Source organism: Trachypithecus francoisi, unplaced genomic scaffold (genome assembly GCF_009764315.1).
Source record: "Trachypithecus francoisi isolate TF-2019V2 unplaced genomic scaffold, Tfra_2.0 Lachesis_group7, whole genome shotgun sequence".
Classification (NCBI taxonomy): domain Eukaryota; kingdom Metazoa; phylum Chordata; class Mammalia; order Primates; family Cercopithecidae; genus Trachypithecus; species Trachypithecus francoisi.
Window position 1 is genome coordinate 55,235,261 of NW_022681472.1, and position 21,287 is coordinate 55,256,547.

The 21,287-nt window shown below is 35.0% G+C and overlaps 1 protein-coding gene across 10 annotated transcripts in view; it reads left to right on the forward strand.

The window, feature by feature from the left end:
• VPS13B (vacuolar protein sorting 13 homolog B) overlaps nucleotides 1-21,287 on the forward strand; it is an 869,883-nt gene that overhangs the window by 334,132 nt on the left and 514,464 nt on the right. For all 10 annotated transcript variants that reach the window (XR_004435186.1, XM_033202375.1, XM_033202376.1 and 7 more), the window contains exon 20: nucleotides 19,850-19,959. Coding sequence is in view for 9 of the 10 variants with exons in the window: in XM_033202375.1 (XP_033058266.1) it covers nucleotides 19,850-19,959 (110 nt within the window). In the remaining variant the exon portion in view is untranslated. The remainder of the gene's footprint in view (nucleotides 1-19,849; nucleotides 19,960-21,287) is intronic.

The window sequence follows — 21,287 nt, forward strand, 5'->3', positions numbered from 1 at the left end:
TGAACATGAAATATATTTTTATTTTATTGTGCCTTCTTCAATTTCTTGCATCAATGTTTTATAGTTTTCATTGTAGAGGTCTTTCACTTCCTTGGTTAAATTTATTCCTAGTTATTTTATTTGTAGCTATTGTAAATGGGTTTACTTTTTTGATTTCTTTTTCAAAGATTGTTTGCTGTTGGCATATGGAAATCTTACTGATTTTTGTATGTTGATTTTGTGTCCTGCAGCTTTACTGAATTTTTCAGTTCTAATAGTTTTTTTGGTGGAGTCCTTAGGCTTTTCCAAATATAAAATCATATCATCTGCAAACAGTGATAATTTAACTTGTTTCTTTCCAATTTGGATGCCTTTTATTTGTTGCTCTTATCTAATTGCTCTAGCTAGGACTTCCAGAACTCTGTTGAGTGATAGTAGTGAAGTGGTTACCCTTTTCATGTTCCAGTTCTCAGAGGAAGTACTTTCCGATTTTCCCCATTCAGTATGATACTAGCTGCGGGTCTGTATATATGGCTTTTATTGTGTTGAGCTGTGTTCCTTCTGTACTCTGCCTTTTGAGGGTTTTTATCAAGGAATAATGTTGAATTTTATCAAATGCTTTTTCAGCATCAATCGAAATGATCGTATGGTTTTTGTCCTTAATTCTGTTGATATGATGTATCACATTAGTTGATTTGCATATGTTGAACCATACTTGCATACCCAGAATAAATCCCACTTGGTCATGATGAATGCTTTTTTTTTTTTTTTTTAATGTATTGCTGTATTGCTGAATTTGGTTTGCTATTATTTTGTTGAGGATTTTTGCATCAATATTCATTATAGATATTGTCCTGTAGTTTTCTTTTTTGTTTTTGAGACAAAGTCTCACTCTGTCACTTAGGCTGGAGTGCAGTGACATGCTCATGGCTTACTGCAGCCTTGACCTTCCAGGCTCAAGTGACCCTCCCACGTCAGCATCCCAAGTAGTTGGGACTACAGGCATGTGCTACCATGCACAACTAATATTTGTATTTTTTGTAGAGACAGGGTTTCACCATATTGCCCAGGCTGGTCTCAAATTCATGGCTTGAAGCAATCCCCCCGCCTCAGCCTCCGAAAGTGCTGGGATTACAGATGAGAGCCACTGCATCCATTGTAGTTTTCTTTTTTTGATGTGTCTTTGTCTGGTTTTTGGGATCAGGTTTTTGAAGTAGTTTGAGTAGGATTGGTATTAGTTTTTCTTTAAATGTTTGGTAGAATTCAGCAGTCAAGCCAATTGGTTCTGGACTTTGCTAGGAGACTTTTTTGTTACAGCTTTGATCTCATTACTTGCTATTGGTTGGTTCAGGTTTTGTATTCATGCTTCAATCTTGGTAGGTTACATGTAACAAGGAATTTATCCATTTCTTCTAGATTTTCTAATTTATTGTTATATAGTTGCTGATAGTAGCCACTAATGATCCTTCCAATTTCTGTGGTATTGTGTCTCCTTTTTCATCTTTGATTTTATTTGTATCTTATCTTTTCTTTCTTAATCTAGCTAAAAGTTTGTCAATTTTGTTTACCTTTTCAAAAAATCAATTTTATTTCATTGATTTTTGCATTTTCTTCATTTCAATTTCATTTATTTCTGCTCTGATCTTTATTATTTCTTTTATTCTACTGATTTCAGATTTGCTTGCTCTTGCTTTTCCACTTATTTAAGATATATCATTAGGTTGTTTATTTGAAATTTTTCTTATTTTTGATGTATTTGTTTATAGCTATAAACTTAGCTAAAAACTCCCCCTTAGTACTGCTTTTGCTGTTTTGGTACGCTGTTTTCATTATTATTGGTTTCAAGAAATTTTCCAATTTTCTTCTTCTCCTTTTTTTTTTTTTTTTTTTTTTTTTTTTTGAGACGGAGTCTCACTCTGTCGCCCAGGCTGGAGTGTGGTGGCCAGATCTCGGCTCACTGCAACCTCTGCCTCCCCGGTTCAAGAGATTCTTCTGCCTCAGCTTCCCGAGTAGCTGGGACTATAGACACACACAAAAATTAGCCACCACACATGGCTAATTTTTGTATTTTTAGTAGAGATGGGGTTTCACCATATTGGCCAGGCTGGTCTCGAAATTCTGACCTTGTGTTCTACCCCCCTCGGCCTCCCAAAGTGCTGGAATTATAGGCATGAGCCACCACGCCCAGCCCTCCAATTTTCTCCTTAATTTCTTCATTGATCCACTGGCCATTCAGGGGCATATTGTTTAATTTTCATGTGTACCAATGTTCCTCTTGTTACTGATTTCCAGTTTTATTCCACCATGATCAGAGAAGACGCTTGATATTATTTCAGTTTTTTTTTTTTTTTTAATGCTTTAAGACTTGTTTTGTGACCTAACACATGATTTATCCTTGAGAAAGATCCATATGCTAAGGAGAAGAATTTGTATTCTGTCGCCATTGAATGAAATGTTTTGTAAATATCTGTTAGGTCTATTTGGTCTACAGTGCACATTAAATCTGGTATCTCTTTGTTGATTTTCTTTCTGACAGATCCCTCCACTGCTGAAAGTGGGGTGTTGAAGTGTCCACCTTTTATTGTATTGGGGTCTATCTTTCTAGCTCTAATAATATTTGCTTTATATATCTGGGTGCTCCAGTGTTTGGTACATTAAAATTTACAATTATATCCCCTTCCGGAATCTACCATTTATCATTATATAATGACCTCCTTTGTCTCTTAAAGATTTTGTCTTGAAATGTATTTTGTCTGATATAAGTATAGCTACTCCTGCACTTTTTTGGTTTCCATTTGCATTGAATTTCTTTTTCCATTCTTTTATTTTGTATTTGAGTGTCTTTATGGGTGAAGTGTGTTTCTGTAGGCAATAGATCATTGTGTCTTGTTTTTTTTATCCATTCAGCCATTCTATATCTTTTGATTGGAGAGTTTAGTCCATTTACATTCAGTGTTACTATTGATAAGTAAAGACTTTCTTCCACCATTTCTTACTGTTTTCTCAATTGTTCTGTGGTCTTCCTTCTTTTCTATTTTCCTGTCTTCTTTTTAGGGAAGTTAATTTTCTATGATGGTTTGATTTAATTTCTTGCTTTTATTTTTTGTGTATCTGTTGTATGTTTTTTGATTTAATGTTATTATGAGGCATGCAAGTACTATCTTACAACCCATTATTTTAAAATGATGACAGCTTATCACTGCCTGCATAAACAAGCAATCAAGAAAAATGAAAACTAACAAAAACTCTACACATTAACTTTACCCCCTTGCTTTTTAACTTTTTGTTTTTTCTCTGTATTACCCCCTTGCTTTGTAATTTTGTTTTTTCTGTGTATATCTTATTGTACTGTCAATGTCTTGAAAAGTTATTGTAGTTATTGTCCTAGATTGGTTCATCTTTTATTCATTCTACTTAAGAGTAGTTTGTACACAATTACAGCATTACAGTATTCTGTGTTTTTCCTGTGTGCTTACCATTACCAGAGAGTTTTGTACCTTCAGATGTTTTCTTATTGCTTAGTGTCCTTTTCTTTCTGATCGAAGAACTTCCTTTAGCATTTATTTTAGGACAGGTCTGGTGTTGATGAAATCTCTCAGATTTTGTTTGTTTGGGTAAGTCTTTATTTCTCCTTCATGTTTGAATGATATTTTCACAGGATATACTATACTAGAGTGAAAGGTTTTTCCCTTCAGAATTTTAAATATTTCATGCCACTCTCTCCTGGCCTATAGTTTCCACTGAAAAGTCTGCTGCTGGACGTATTGGAGCTCCATTGTTAGTTTATTTGTTTCTTTTCTATTGCTTTTAGGATCCTTTCTTCATCCTTGTCTTTTAAGAGTTTGATTATTAAATTTCATAAGATTGTCTTCTTTGGCTCAAATCTGCTGGGTGTTCTGTAAACCTCTTGTACTTGAACATTGATATCTTACTCTAGGTTTGGGAAGTCCTCTGTTATTATCCTTTTGAATAAACTTTCTACACCTATATCTCTCCCTGCCTCCACTTTAGGGCCAATAACTCTTAGATTTGACCTTCTGAATTTATATTCTAGATCTAGATAGATGTGCTTCACTCTTTTCTTTTTTCTTTTGTCACCTCTGGGTGTGTATTTTCAAATAGCTTGTCTTCAACCTCCTTGGGTTCAAGCTGTTCTCCTGCCTCAGCCACCCGAGTAGCTGGGATTACAGGCGTATGCCACCACGCCCAGCTAATTTTTGTGTTTTTAGTAGAGACAGGGTTTTGCCATGTTGGCCAGGCTGGTTTCCCACTCCTGACCTCAAGTGACCTCAGGTGATCCACCCACCTCGGCCTCCCAAAGTGCTGGCATTATAGGCATGAGCCACCACATCTGACCGTTTGGTTCCATTTTTAAAGGGATTGGGGAAGGGAGATGAACCATGCCACTCCAAGGAGATTTAGTTATAAGACTATTGTTAATTATTGGGAAAGAAAGAGAACCAAGGGAAATAAAACCTCAGTGAGAAGACTATTGTTCTTTTCATAAAATCAAATGTTTTTAAAAGCCCATTTTTATTAGCATTTGGTGCTTGGACCATTCTCTTGAAAATGCCGAGGAAAGAGACATATGATAGTCTTAGTTTTTGTATCCTGATTCTGTCCTTTTGACCATTCCTTAATTTCCTTTTCAGATTTCTCTTATTATTTGATTAGCCTAACTGCTTTCTTCCCTGTAGTTCAGTTGCAGTTCTAGCTCTGGGAGTCCCCCCTACCCCAACACAAACACAATGTTAGCTTATATATTTTAAATGCTTCTCAATATGTTTATGTGGGTAAAGATGTCCCATAAACATCCCTAATTTTCCAAATTACCATCTTCATCTTTCTCTTCAAATTCATTTTTTAAGTACATTTCATAAATGATTGTACCATTGTATCCTCTCAGTGCTTCAAACTATTCCTTCCTGTATCTTAAATCTATTTAGTTATATAATCTTATTTCTGTCTCTAAAATAAAATATTTTTAGAAATCTGTCACTCTTTTCAATATGACTTTTACTATCTCAGGTCATGCCTTTGTGATTTTTGTCCCAAATGCCTTAAATAATTTTAAAAGTAGTGGTGCTAAATAGTGTTTACCTACTTAGTACCCTAAATCCCCCAATCCATAGTCCATGCTCCATTAATTTTTATTTTTCTTAAATGCACACTTGAGATTTTATTTTTCCCCAGGTATATTTAAGTCTTTAGTTGTATTTCACTTTCCCAGAATAAAAGATTAATTCCCTAGAATGGGCATTCATGATCTAGCCATATTCCCTACATATTTTTGCTCCATTCTTTTAAAACTACTCATATGTTCCTGAACGTATCATACTTTTCCTTATTTCCGTGTTGTTGCACAAGCTAGTGTCTGTTTCTGTGTTGTTCTTTCCTGCTTCTTGTATGATTGGCAGAATCCTTCTCCTTCTTTAGGACTCTACTTAAAAATCATTTGTACTATGTCCCTTTTCCTTTCATTGTGAGGCATATAACCCTACCCTTCCCATAGTTTTAAAGTTGTACCTGTCCCTTATTTTATAATTGTTTATTGCTGTCCCTCTTTCCCACTATCACCACAAGATTCCTTGAGAATGCTATTTTCCTTTATTCATCTTTGAACCTTGAGTAGCTAACACAATAATTTGAACATACGTGTTAGTTAAAGAAAGAAAGGGAGAGGGAAGGAAGAGGATTGTTATGTTGACCAATTATATGCATAGGGTAAAATGAAATATATATAGATTTAAGTAGGCAATTAAGACCAATTTATGACACCTGGTTTAAGCCACATACATATCCATAAGGCAGAGGAGTAGAGAACACCTTGATTGATGATCTCAATAAACTATATGTGATTGTGAGGCAGTGGGCGCGAGTCTGGGTTCTGTCAGGTTGTCCTGTGTAGAATTGGTGGAAGCCCACATAGAACTGGAATAAGAAACAATTTAGGCTTACTTGGAGATTTAGGGGTGTCTGGGACAAGGGGAAAGGAATGCTAGAGAGTATTATCTACTTTGACACAGGAAAAATGACACAGGAAAAGGCTCTTCGTAAAAGAAAAGTAGTTGTTTTTAGAATATATACTTGTTGGGGATACTAACTTCATGGGCTACAATGTTGGAACAGCTAGGGTTTTAAGTCATCAAATAGGAGGAGTTTCATCCATAGCAAAATGTTAATATTGATTAATAAAACTTCCTTTTCTTCTCCCTCCTTTTTTGTTGATTCTACAATGTCCCCAGTAATTCTATATTGTTTGTATAATCCGAATAAAGACTACAGGAATAGCATACATAAAATAGTATTACCCTGAAATATTGGAAACTAGTCCAGAAAACAGTTTTACCTGTCATTGGTAATCACAGTGTGTCTCTTATTGAGTAATATTTGGAGTATTCTTTGATTTGAAGCATGCTTTACAATACCTACTTCTGGATGAAATGGAGCTACACTTTGTAATAACTGTTTGTAAAATTAAAAGATATAATAATATATTTATACATTTATTCAACAGATTTTGTATTTTTTAAGTGCCAGTCACTGTGCTTGGCATTGGATGTAATTTGAGCAATAGAAATGGTCCCTGATACGAGCTTGCAATTCCATCTAAGGAGGTAATAAGTAAGCAAAAAATTACATTATTATAAATGTTAATTAATAGCAAACAAGGTAATGTGATATCAAAGAATGGGAAAACCTAATTTGATAGAGTGTTAAGAGACAGGGTTCTCTGAAGAGATCATAGAGAAGTGATTTAACCTGAAGGGATAGAGAAGAATTTGATATATTGAAGGGTAGCTGGAGTATGGTCAACAGGGAGAGTGCCACTGGATGGGAATTCAGAGAGAGGTGAGAATCAGCTTGTATACAGCTTTGTAGGCTATGGTAAGAAGTCTGGATTTAATTTAAAGTAGATTACTAAAGCAGTGTTTAGGCAGAAGAATAACTTAAATCTGATTTATCCTCTAAATGCATAAAATCTGTAGATATCTACATATATTTTGTGAAGGTCCTTTTGTTTTTTTTGAGATGGAGTCTCATTCTGTCACCCAGGCTGGAGTGCAGTGGCGCAATCTCATCTCACTGCAACCTCTGCCTCCAGAGTTCAAGTGATACGCCTGCCTCAGCCTCCCAAGTAGCTGGAACTACAGGTGTATACCACCATGCCCTACTAATTTTTGTATTTTTAGTAGAGATGGGGTTTCACCATTTTGGCCAGGCTGGTCTCGAACTCCTGGACTCGAGTGATCTGCCCACCTGGGCCTCCCAGAGTGCTGGGATTACAGATATGAGCTGCTGCACCCAACCTTAACTCTTTATTATAAAAATAATTATATCTTGAGTAAATAGGATTTGGAGTATTAAAAAAAATATGGAAAGCAGAAGAAAAATAACTCACCACCAAATCACAAAGCACTTGAAATTTTTTAAAACATGTATCCTTCTAGGTTTTTATTCTACTGATACTTATTTGACCTTTATTAAATTGTATTTAAAATCTCTATTAAGGTCACAAGAATGTTATCATTATCACATAATCTTCACAACTATCTGTAAAAGACTACTACCATTTTGTTACATGGCTAACACCACAGTTTGTTGAACCAGTCCTCAGTTTTGGACCTTTAGATGGTTCTATGGGAAATTTTTAATACTAAGCAATTTCTGTATTTCCTTACCATAGATTTCTGGAAATAGAATTAGCAAAAAGATATTAACTTTATAGATGCACCATTTATTAAATAGGGAATCCTTTTCCCATTGCTTGTTTTTGTTGGGTTTGTTGAAGATCAGATGGTTGTATATGTATGGTGCTATTTTTGAGACCTCTGTTCTGTTCCAAGTGTTTATTCGTTTTGTTACCAGTACCAGGCTGTTTTGGTTATTGTAGCCTTGTAGTATAGTTTGAAGTCAGGTAGTGTGATGCCTCCAGCTTTGTTCTTTTTGCTTAGGATTGTCTTGGCTAGATGGGCTCTATTTTGGTTCCATATGAAATTTAAAGTAGTTTTTTCTAACTCTATGAAGAAAATCAGTGGTAGCTTAATGGGAATAGCATTGAATCTGTAAATTACTTTGGGCAGTATGGCCATTTTTGATACTGATTCTTCCTGTCCATGAGCATGAAATTTTTTTCCATTTGTTTGTGTCCTCTCATTTCCTTGAACAGTGGTTTGTAGTTATCCTTGGAGAGCTCCTTCATGTCCTTTGTAAGTTGTATTTCTAGCCACATGCAGAAAACAGAAACTCGACCCCTTCCTTACACCTTATACAAAAATTAACTCAAGATGGATTAAAGACAAATGTAAAACCCAAAATCATAAAAACCCTAGAAGAAAACGTAGGCAATACCATTCAGGACGAAGGCATGGGCAAAGACTTCACGACCGAAACACCAAAAGCAATGGCAACAAAAGCCACAATCGACAAATGGGATCTAATCAAACTAAAGAGCTTCTACACAGCAAAAGAAACTATCATCAGAGTGAACAAGCAGCCTATAGAATGGGAGAAAGTTTTGCAATCTAATCATCTGACAAAGGTGTAATATTCAAAATCTATAAGGAAGTTAAACAAATTTATAAGAGAAAAAACAAATAACCCCACCTGAACAGACACTTCTCAAAAGAAGACATTTATGTGGCCAACAAGCATATGAAGAAAAGCTCGTCATCACTGGTCATTAGAGAAATGCAAATCAAAACCACAATGAGATACCATCTCATACCAGTTTGAATGGCAATCATTAAAAAGTCAGGAAACAACAGATGCTGGCAAGGCTGTGGAGAAATAGGAACGCTTTTACACAGTTGGCGGGAGTGTAAATTAGTTCAACCATTGTGGACGACAGTGTGGTGGTTCCTCAAGGATCTAGAACTCTATAGAAATACCATTTGACCTAACAATCCCATTACTGGGTATATACCCAAAGGACTATAAATCATAGTACTATAAAGGCACATGCACACATATGTTTATTGCAGCACTATTTACAATAGGAAAGACTTGTAACCCATCCAAATGCCCATCAATGATAGACTGGATTAAGAAAATGTGGCCCATATACACCATGGAATACTATGCAGCCACAAAAAAGAATGAGTTCATGTCCTTTGCAGGGACATGGATGAAGCTGGAAGCCATAATTCTCAACAAACTAACACAGGAACAGAAAACCAAATACCACATGTTCTCACTCATAAGTGGGAGTTGAACAATGAGAACACATGGACATGGAGGATGACATCACACACCGGCACCTGTTGGGAGGTGGGGGGCAATGGGAGAGAAAGCATTAGGACAAATGCCTAATGTATGCGGGGCTTAAGATCTACCTGATGGGTTGATAGGTGCAGCAGACCACCATGGCACATGTGTACCTATGTAACAAACCTGCATGTTATGTACATGTGTCCCACAACTTGAAGTAAATTAAAAAAAAAAAAAGTAGTTCTGAGCTTTTCATTGTCAAAGCTGTCTATAATTACCTTTATTGTTTTAGTAGTTAACATTGTGATTATAAAGTCAGAGGACAACTTTGGAACATCTTGAAGTATTAATTACTGACTCATGGTTTGAGGTTACCATTACATCTTCCTGGTGGATTCTGTGACAAATGAGAAATAAGACACATAAGTCATTTAGAAGGAGATACAATGTTAACTTGAGCACTGTGGCTCATGCCTGTAATCTCAGCACTTTGGGAGGCTGAGGTGGAAGGATCGCTTGAGCTCAGGAGTTCAAGACCAGCTTGGGCAACATAGTGAGACATCATCTCTGCAAAAATATAAAATAAAAATAGCCGGGTATAGTGGCACCCCTGAACCTGAGGTGGGAGGATCACTTGAATATGGGAGATAGAGGCTACAGTGAGCTGTGATCATGCCACTACACTCCAACCTGGGCAACAGAGTGAGACCATGCTTCAAAAAAGTAGCAAAAGGAACTCTTTTTTTTTAACCAACATATTTACCCTTTGTTCTTCATTCCTCCTCTAGAGTTAAGTTTCTATCTAATATAATTTCCTTTCAATCTAAAGCATTTATCTTAGTTTCTTGTAGCACAAATATTCTGAAGACAAATTCTCTCTGTCATTTTATTTTTATTTTATCTTCATCTTTGAAGGACATTTTCTATGGGCATAGAAATCTAGGTTGACTTTTTTAACATTTAAAAAATTCGATTATTTTCTGGTCACTGTTATTTCTGATGAGAAATTATTCTTATGATTTTCTTATATATATTGTGTCTTTTTTTTTTTTGTCTTCTGGATGATTTAAATTTTTTCTCTATGTTTGGTTTTCTGCTGTTTGATGATGATATATCTAGATCTGGTTTCTTTTTATTCTTCTTGGGGTTTGCTGAGCTTTTTAAATCTATTGGTTGATCTATGTCCATTTGGGAAATCATTTTTCACCTCTGATATTGTGTTTTTAAAAATATAATATTTTCATTTGACTCTTTTTTATACTTTCTCTCTGCTAAAATTTCCCTTCAATTCAAACATATTGTCTACTCATTTTAATTACTTAACATCTTTATTATCAAAGTTGTTTTAAAGTCCTTGTTTGATCATTTCAGTATCTGGGCCACCTCTGAGACTGGTGTATTGATTGTTTCTTCTTTTTTTGAGACGGAGTCTCGCTCTGCCGCCCAGGCTGGAGTGCTGTGGCCAGATCTCAGCTCACTGCAAGCTCCGCCTCCCGGGTTCACGCCATTCTCCTGCCTCAGCCTCCCGAGTAGCTGGGACTACAGGCGTCCGCCACCTCGCCCGGCTATAATTTTTTTGTATTTTTTAGTAGAGACAGGGTTTCACCGTGTTAGCCAGGATGGTATGGATCTCCTGACCTCGTGATCCGCCCGTCTTGGCCTCCCAAAGTGCTGGGATTACAGGCTTGAGCCACCGCGCCCGGCGTTTCTTCTTTTTATAATGAGTCATTTCTTCTTGCTTTTTTATATTTCACAGTAGTTTTTTATGTAGTGTCAAATGTTGTATATAAAGAGAATGGAGCCTATAATAAATAATGTTTATGTCCACAAAAATTCATGCCTCTTCTTTTGTCACGGCATTAGTATAGTTCCGTTGGGTCTGGTCTTTGGCTTTTATTCCATATTTGAGCTATATATTATTCTTTTAAAATTTATGTTAAGTTCACTACAGGACTCTGTGTTTTTTGAGAGCAAGATTAGGATCTTTGTTTTTGTATGGTTTGTAGTTTCTGCTTAGTTCTCCTGATACATCTTCAGAATTCCGCATGCCTTGTTGACTTGTGCCTTAGGGAGGTATCTCTCAGTGCTTCTTTCTTTCTGCCAGACACAGATTGCCCTTCCTGGTACTCAGTTTAAGGTTTAGAGTACTCGTGAGATTTCTTTTCATTCTCCTGCTTTGCACTCAGACTTTATTCATATCTATGGGCCTGCACTTTAGCGGGTGTCTTATCTCTCCAGCCCTGCTTCTTGTCATTCTTTTTTTGATTGACACCTGTGGAAAATAAATGGCAAGTGGGTAGGATCCCCTGTGTCTAGAGTTCTCAGTGATTCTAAACTATCATGCATCCTCCAAATGGGTCTTTTAACATTTTTTTAAAGTGCAGTTATTTTCTTCTTATCAACTTTCTTCTCATACTACTCTGCCAAGAATGATAGCCACTATTCATTTCTTCTCTCCTGTGAGAGACCTTTGACTTTCACAGTTTTTATTCATTGCATTCCCTTAGGAACTCTGCTCTGATGAATGTTGAAAAGTTCTTGTTGCTACAATGGGATAGAATTCTCTTGCAATTTTCTACGTCCTATGAGAAGAGGAAGTAATGAGCTACCATATACACACAGCTACAAATCTTAATATTCTTTTATACCAAATTTGACAATTCCCCTAGATAAAGTTGCTAGTAGTTGGCAGCTCATCTCTGCTCTGTCGTTTCTTAGTCTTTGATTCCCCTCTTGCCTTTATTCCTTACCCTTGTTTTTGAAGTAGTGATTCCTCTTTTATTTTATTTCTGTTGTTTCCTTAACTATTTATCCAAAATTATCGAAATTCTTCTTCTTTTTTTTTTTTTTTTTTTGAGACGGAGTCTGGCTCTGTCGCCCAGGCTGGAGTGCAGTGGCGCGATCTCGGCTCACTGCAAGCTCCGACTCCCAGGTTTACGCCATTCTCCTGCCTCAGCCTCCCGAGTAGCTGGGACTACAGGCGCCCGCCATCTCGCCTGGCTAATTTTTTTGTATTTTTTAGTAGAGACGGGGTTTCACCATGTTAGCCAGGATGGTCTCGATCTCCTGACCTCGTGATCCACCCGTCTCGGCCTCCCAAAGTGCTGGGATTACAGGCTTGAGCCACCGCGCCCGGCCAAAATTCTTCTTAAAAAATTAGAGTAGCACGTAATTTCTTAGGAGCTATACAATTCTACAAATTTTTTTACTATAGCTGCTTAATAGAAAAATAGTGAGTTTTAACAACTTAGATGTAAATTAATATGTTTGTGTTTTTTTGTCTCATTCATTGGTTTAAGAAAAAACACAGGATACTTTTTCCTAATATTACTTGATACATTATAGGACAGTCTCATTGGCTGGTAAGCTTCTATAGCTGCCAAGAGGCATGCATGTTTAATATTAGTACTGTGCAACTTTGGTCTCTAACTCTTATTTCAGCTCTCATTCTTCAGCGTAGGATGTAACTGCAAATGACAGTGACACGCTGATTTAACTAATGGGTGAAGCCTGAGTGAAATGTGGATAAGTGGGCCATTTGGGCAGCGAGGAGAGCACTAAACCACACTTTTCTCATTACTTGTCTCCCAGGCTAAAATTAAACAGAATAAAATATTGCCAAATTTTAGTGATCTATGGTGGATCTGGTCTGTGTCAACTCAATATTAAACTAATTGCCCAGATATTTATATGTTAGAACTTGTGTGCTATTTTTAAAGGTTGGTATCTTGTGAATTGAGTGTATGATGAAAATCTCTCTCTAAATTTAAAAGAACATTATCTCTAAATTGTAATTTCAACCAAATTGGTATTAAATTAATGGATTACTCTCTTTTATCATCTATAACATTCATAAATTTTAAGGCTGGCTGTAAGTCATGAGGTCATTTTTGGTATAATGTAATCATATAACTTTTAGTTTGGTGAAGTATTTTTAACTTCTTAATTATAATAAAATAAGACCTTCAAGTTTAATTTTCCTTTTGAAAATATTTATTAGTTTGTTTTTCAGTTTTCTGTCTATAAAATCTCAAATAAAATGGTGTCCCAATCACATGTTGAGAATTTGTTTGAAAATTCATTGAACACATTTAGTTTTAGACATATCTGAAAAGACTTCTATAATAATTTGTACAATATGGAGGAGATCTGTAATTTCTTAACATACTTGCATCTTGCCCAGTTTGCATGCAATTAAATTTATATGCCATTTTGTTTACTAGGTTTTTAAATTTTTTCATCATAATTAAAAAATATATAGTATATAATGTGACCTGTACTTAGATACATAATCTTAAAAAACATAGTCCTGAATTATTTAAAAAATCAATCTTTTTTCTTTCTTTACTGTTATTTCAATGTAACATTAAGTACGTACAAAAATAGGTAACATATATGTAAGTATTTAATTAAAATTATATAATGATATCGTTTACTATTGGCTGAGAAGTTGGTCATAAATTTATTTGCCTTTATGCATTCTTTCCTCAGGTGATCTATCTTTTTGAGTACTTTTCTGATCTTCTCTTTATCTTCACTCATTTACAACTTCTTTTGTTGCTTAGTGTAGATTTATTTTAATTATCTAGTTTGGGGTTTATTGGGCCTCCTAGATTTAAAGTTTATTATCTTTCAACATTTCTGTAAAATACTCAGCCATTACCTTTTTTTAAAACCATATTGCCTCTTCCCCATTCTTTAATATCTTTCTCAAGTCCAGTAAGACATATGCTATGTCTTCTCACTCAGACCTCTCCATCTCTAGCTTCATTTTAAAAGTTTCATTATTTTTCAGTCTGGAGTTACATTCTAAACTATCTTGTTACGTATCTTCCATTTCCTTAATTCTCTCTTCAACTGCATCTAATGTGCTTTTTAACATGTTCGGTTAGTTTTTTTACTTCAACAATTTGTCATTTCTATGATTTTCATTTTTCTTTAAAATCTGTCTACTTGTTGCTGATGCTTTCTCATAGTTTATCTTCATGTTTTCATAAATTTGTTTTAAAATATTTTATACATAGCTGTTTCATATTCTGTATTCTAATACCTTCAGTGCTTGAGGATCTAAATGTTTTATTCATTAATATTTTTGACTCTTATTAACAGTGGTTTGTTTTCTGCACTGCTTGCTGATTTTTTTGTTATGGGAAACATAAATGAAAGATCATAATTTGTGGATGTCACATAACAGTGAATTGGAGACTTTCTCAAAGAGAGAACTTTTTTTCTGCTTTTTTCTAGTGTCTACAGCTAAGGTCCCCAACCTCTGGGCCATGGACCAGTTCCAGTCCATGGCCTGTTAGGAACTGGGCCACACAAAAAGAGGTGAGCAGCAGGCAAGCAAACATTACCACCTGAGCTCTGCCTCCTGTCAGATCATTGGTGGCGTTAGATTCTCATAGGAGTGCAGACCCTATTATGAAATGTGCATACAAGGGATCTAGATTTTGCATTCTCTTTATGAGAATTGAATTAATGCCTGATGATCTGAGGTGGAACAGTTTCATCCTGAAACCATTCCTCCACCCCTCAAATCTGTGGAAAAATTGTCTTCCACAAAACCAGTTCCTGGTGCCAAAAAGATCGGGGACTGTTGGTCTTCACAAGAAAGTCTACGACTCATCTATCTCTCTTTCCTGGTGTCCCAAGTTTCAGAATCCCAGTTACGTTTTTTTGTATGTGGTGGGGGGGTGGACAAGAACTCATTTTTTAATGTTTCCTTTTCTAGCTGTAACTAGTTTCACAAATTTTCAGGAATCATTTTGGTGTTTACTTCCATATTTTAAAATAACATAGCTTTTCTTGTTTTTTCCTGAATATTGATTTTGGAGCATTATTTATTGACTTCTTACTGTGGAAAATGATAATTGGCTATCTTTCACTTTCTCCAACATTCATCACATATTCTTATTTGCTCATACTCCCAATATTATTATATCCTAAATTTGATTGATTAAATTGTTCATTTATTATTTCAGAATTTGTATCATTCCATGTATTAACACTATTCACGTTACAGTTGTGTTATATCTTAATAGCTATTCTTTCCTTTATAACATTTGATTTCCTTGTGTTTAATAATTGTGTTTTGTTGTTACTAAGCTTTCTATGTACCTGTGACTAATTCACTGTTGTAAGCCTTGGAATTCCCATCACTTTTCTCCTGAGTTAGATCTTTTGTCTTCTGGATCCAAAGTCTTCTTTCTTCATGTAATTCACTTTTCTTTTGGTGAATGTCTTCTTTATTGTTAATAAATAATATGTATTATATATGGTACTTATGTGATATTAGTTATAGAACAAATTACAAGGGGCTCATTTGACAGAAGGAAATTCATAGTAATTTAAATCTAATTTTAATTTTATTTACGTAGGTTTTAGAAAGATCTTTTAACCCTTGAAATTGAATTATATATTCCTGAATTTAAATAAACCTTTTAAATTATCTAGATCTTGTTCCATTAATTGCTTTAAAATCAAAAGGTCTTAATAAACAACTTTTCATATTGGGGGAAAATTATCTTTCTTACATAGTAACTTTTTTGGGAGAATGATTTGTCATAAAATAAGAATACAATGCAAATTAAATCTTACTGTATGTATTGTACTACTTTATTCTTGTTAGTCTGTGGAGATGACAGTCTTTGCTGTAATAGCTGTAATAGAGCTGCTAGAATTGTTTGAAAACTGGATATCATATTGGGAAAGTCCTATTTATTTATCTCAATATGGTATTTTTGTGCCTTTATTTTGGGTATAAGTGATACTTGGGAAGTAGAAGAATTTAGGTCCTTATGAGAAATTTGCAACCTATGAAAGTAATAAATATATGTTAAAATAAATATTCTATATTAAATTGGATTTTCAGTTGACTTTAATTATGAATCCCATTTGGCAATCATCTTGTGTTTAGCTTTTCTGTATCTTTCTTTTCTGACATCTGCTTGAGTGAATCATTGCTCAACAGTACACATATTGGTCCTTGGGGGAGGGTACATTGCTTTTGTTGTCTGAGCATGCTGCCTAGGGATTTATACTGGTTCTGGGCCCATGGGAAAAATAGAACTACATGGTAGAATAGGAGTATACAAGGCAAATTTTGGTCATTTGAAGATTCTGTGGAAAGCTTTGAAAAAAGGATAAATTTCTTTTTCTCTTACATTTTCTCCTTCATTCTTTTATCTGTCTTTTTATATATCAGTTTTCATAGGACTTGTTATTAATACTAATTTTCCTAGTTTAAATGATAGAACAAATGTACTATTTTCAGTTATCCTGAGAACCAGCTATGGTTTATTCTGATATATACTTTCTTAGCCCCCTACCATCAGGCAGACACTTTTTCTTTCTTTCTTTCTTTTTTTTTTAAATAGACTTTTATTTTAGGTTCAGGGATACAAGTGCATGTTTATAATATAGGTAAGCTTGTGTCATGGGGATTTGTTGTGCAGATTATCTCACCACCCGGGTACTAAAAAGTAAACCAATAGTTCTTTTTTTTCTGTTCCTTTCCCTTGTCCCGCCCTTCACCCTCCACCTTCTGATAGACCCCAGTGTCTGTTTTTCCCCTCTGTGTGTCCATGTGTTCTCATCATTTAGCTGCCACTAATCAGTGAGAACATGTGGTATTTTGTTTTCTGTTCCTGCGTTAGTTTGCTAAGGATAATGGCCTCCAGCCTTATCCATGTTCCTGCAAAGGACGTGATCTTGTTCTTTTTTATGGCTGCATAGTATTCCATGGTGTATATGTAACACATTTCCATTATCCAGTTTGCCATTGATAGGCGTTTAGGTTGATTCCATGTCTTTGCCATTGTGAATAGTGCTGCAGTGAACATACGTGTGCATGTGTCCTTACGGTAGAATGATTTATATTGTTTTGGGTATGTACCTTGTAATGGGATGGCAGGGTTGAATTGTAGTTCTGTTTTTAGCTCTTTGAGGAATCGCCACACTGTTTTCCACAATGGTTGAACTAATTTATACTTCCACCAACAGTGTATAAGTATTGCCTTTTCACCACAATCTCACCAATATCTGTCATTTTTTGCCTTTTTAATAACAGCTGTTCTATCTGGTGTGAGATGGTAGCTCATTGTGATTTTGATTTGCATTTCTCTAATGATCAGTGATCTTGAGCTTTTTTTCATATGCTGGTTGGCCATATGTATGTCTTCTTTTGAAAAGTGTCTGTTCATGTCCTTTGCCTACTTTTTAATGGGCTTGTTTTTTTTCTTGTAGATTTGTTTATGTTCTTTATAGATGTTGGATATTAGACCTTGGTCAGAAACAGAGTTTGCAAAAATTTTCTCCCATTTTGGCATTTTCTCCCATGCCATTCCCATCATGGCATCGTCATCATGAAATCTTTGCTTGTTCCTGTGTCCATAATGGTTGTCTACATTGTCTTCCAGGATTTTTATAGTTTTTGGTTTTTATTTAAGTCTTTGATCTGTCTTAGATTGACTTTTGTATACGGTCTAAGGAAGAGGTCCAGTTTCAATTATTTGCTTATGGGTAGCCAATTCCAGCACCATTTATTGCATAGGGAATCCTTTTCCCCATTGCCTGTTTTTGTCAGGTTTGTTGAAGATAAGATAGTTGTAGGTGTGTAGTCTTATTTCTTGGCTGTCTGTTCTGTTTATGTGTCTGTTTTTGTAAAGTTATCATGCTGTTTTTGTTACTATAGTCTTGTAGTATAGATTGAAGTTGGGTAATGTGATGCCTCCAGCTTTGTTCTTTTAGCTTAGGATTGCCTTGACTACTCAAGCTCTTTTTTCATTTTATATGAATTTTAAAATAGTTTTTTCTAGTTCTGTGAAGAATGTCATTGTTAGTTTGATAGGAGCAGCATTGAATTTGCAAATTGCTTTGGACAGAATGGCCCTTTTAACGATATTGATTCTTCCTATCCATGAGAATGGAATGTTTTTCCATTTGTTTCTGTCATCTCTTTGAGCATGTTTTGTAGTTCTCATTGTAGGGCTCTTTCACCTCCCTGGTTAACTGTCTTCCTAAGTATTTGATTCTTTTTTTGGCAAATGTGAATGGATTGCATTCCTGATTTGGCTCCCACTTGACAGTTGTTAGTGTATAGAAATGCTAATGATTTTTGTATGTTGAATTTGTATCCTAAGACTTCACTGAAGTTCTTTATCAGCTTAAGGAGCTTTTAGGCCAAAACTATGGGGTTTTCTAGATATATATTTTCATGTTGTCTGCAAAGATAGTTTGGCTTCCTCTCTTCCTATCTGGATGGGCTTTATTTCTTTCTCTTTCCTGATTGCTCTGGCCAGGACTTCCAGTACTGTGTCTAATAGGAGTGATGAGAGAGGGCATCTTGTTTGGTGCCAGTTTTCAAGGGGAATGCAACAGCTTTTCCCTATTCAGTATGATGGCATATTTCCTATATGCTACAGGTATAGCTGATAACAAAATTGACAAATATCCCTTCCCTTATGTTTCATATATCCTAGTGGAGCTAATAATATTTGTATTAAAAATATATGTACAATTACAGAAACTTATATAGCGATATATATAACCTGCACATAAATTGAGAATTGTGTATTCTGCTTTAGGTAAGTTCTATTTGAACTACTTTTCATCAGAAAAGGACAAAAAATAGGTTAGTTAGTAGGTTGGAATTACAACCTGTTACACTTCAGCTTTGTGTTTTATGTCAGAATGTTGGCCTGCATTTAAACTAGGCTGCTGTTTTTCTTTGCTTTTGAACATTAAAAATTGTAATTTTTAATGATTTATTGAATGATTATAATTATTTCAAGTCGTGAATCAATTTTTTAATATAATGGAAAAGTTATTTAGGAATATTTTACCTAATGTATTCCATTTTCAGGGCCAATATAAAAATTGTTCTTTGCCTAAAAAGTTGCGCTTATTATTATATTTTATGGACAGATGCACTTTTAATGAGATGTAATTCACTTTCCATACAATTATTTTATATTGTGTGATTCAGTGGTTTATAGTATATTCACCAGGTTGTACAATTGTTTTCTAATTTCAGAATATTTTTATCACTCTCAAACTACATACCTCTTAGCAGTTATTTCTACTCTCCCCTCTCACAGGCCCTGGTAACCACAAATCTACTTTTTGTCTCTATGTTTTTGCCTCTTGTGGCAATTTCATATAAGTGGAATTCTAAAATATGTTTTCTTTGTCAGGCTTATTTCACTTATTGTTTCAAGATTCATCAATGCTGTAGCATGTATCAGTACTTCATTTCTTTTTATGGATGAATACTTTTCCATTGTATGGAAATACCACATTTTGTTTATTCATCAACTCATGGAAATTTATATTGATTTCACTTTTTGGCTGTTATAAATTATGCTGATATGAGCATGTGAATACACGTTTTTGTGTGGACATAAGTTTTCGGTGTCCACATTTCTTCAAAAAGACATATAGTTACAATATGACCCAGTTATGCCATAGTATTTTCCAAAGTGAGTGTACCAGTTTACATTCCTACCAGCAGTGTATCAGGGTTTGTATTCCTCCACATCCTTTCCAATGCTTGTTACTGTTTGTCTATTATGTCACAACTATCCTACATGGTGTAAAGTGATAAATAGCTTATTGTATTTTATGAGGAATTATGTAACAATTTAAAAATCTTGTCTCTTAGGTGCTGTACTTCTTTGCAGTATACAAGGACTAGCAGTTAATATTGACCCAATCTTATATACATGGCTCATCTATCAGCCTCAGAAACGAACAAGTAGACATATGCAACAGGTAAGAGATTTTTAAATAGTTTTTTTTCTTAAATATTTTTCTTATTCATTTAGTAGAATTATATATATAGTGAGAGAATTATATATGTCTTTTGATTGATTCTTTTTTAACTAATGTACCAGATTTCCTTTGTCTCTCCGCTTTACCCCTTTCAAACAATTCTGTTCCCTTATTTTTGCATGTCATTATAAAGTTATATAGTTTTTTTGCATGTCATTATAAAGTTTCTTTGACTACTAAAGGGGCTTTCTGTACAATGGCTTATAAAACAGAAACTAGTTTAGGAGTCCTATTTCACCAGTCTTCATTCTTTCATAGTGCCTACATGTCCATTCTCATGGTGTACAATACATAAGAATTGCTCAGTAAATGAATGTTGGCATTTTTGATTGTTTGTTTTGTTTTGAGACACAGTTTCACTCTGCCTCCCAGGCTAAAGTTCAGTGGCGTGATCTTGGCCCACTCCCTGGTTCAAGTGATTTTCTTGGGACCACCTCCCAAGTTCAAGTGATTCTCATGCCTCAACCTCCCGAGTAGCTGGGATTACAGGCGTATACCATCATACCCAGCTAATTTTTGTATTTTTAGTAGAGATGAGGTTTCACCTGTTGGCCAGGCTGGTCTCGAACTCCTGACCTCAAGTGATGCGCCCACCTTGGCCCCCCAAAGTTCTGGAATTGCAGGTGTGAGCCACGACGCCTGGCCAGCTTTTATTTTTATCTCTACCTTTCCTTGTCATATTTAGGTTTTTTCAAAAAACATGCATCAAATACCTAATCCTTGGATTGGGATGATTGGTGCAAAAAAGGTTGGAATATATGTTTGTTTAAAAAGGTATAAATTACAAAGTAGTAAGTAGACAATTATAGTTTCTAGAATACTTAAACATAAATCTGACAGTTTTGTTATTTTCATTTTAAAGATGAAGAAACTGATGTTTATTGAGATTCATTTATGTATAGTCACACAGCTGTAAGTAAATGACAGAACTAAGAATTTTTGAGGCCAAATTTGTGCTTTATTGAATTATAATTTCCCATCAACTTAAGTACAATTTTGCAATATCCTATATGGAATAGCTTTGTATCCTTTTTCTGAAGTAACTTCAGGCTAGTTGATTGGAGAAGAATACACAATTTTATAATTATATAAGAATTAAAAAGTTTAACAAAAAATACTCCCTAAGGAGCACGTTTTAAAGGTTTTTCTTCACTTTGTCCTAATTTTATTTGAAACTTCTGCCATACCTGTCCCCATTTTTCCTTTCAATGAGTAGTTACAGAATATAAGGCAGTATGCTATACACCATGGCCACAGAAATAAAAGTC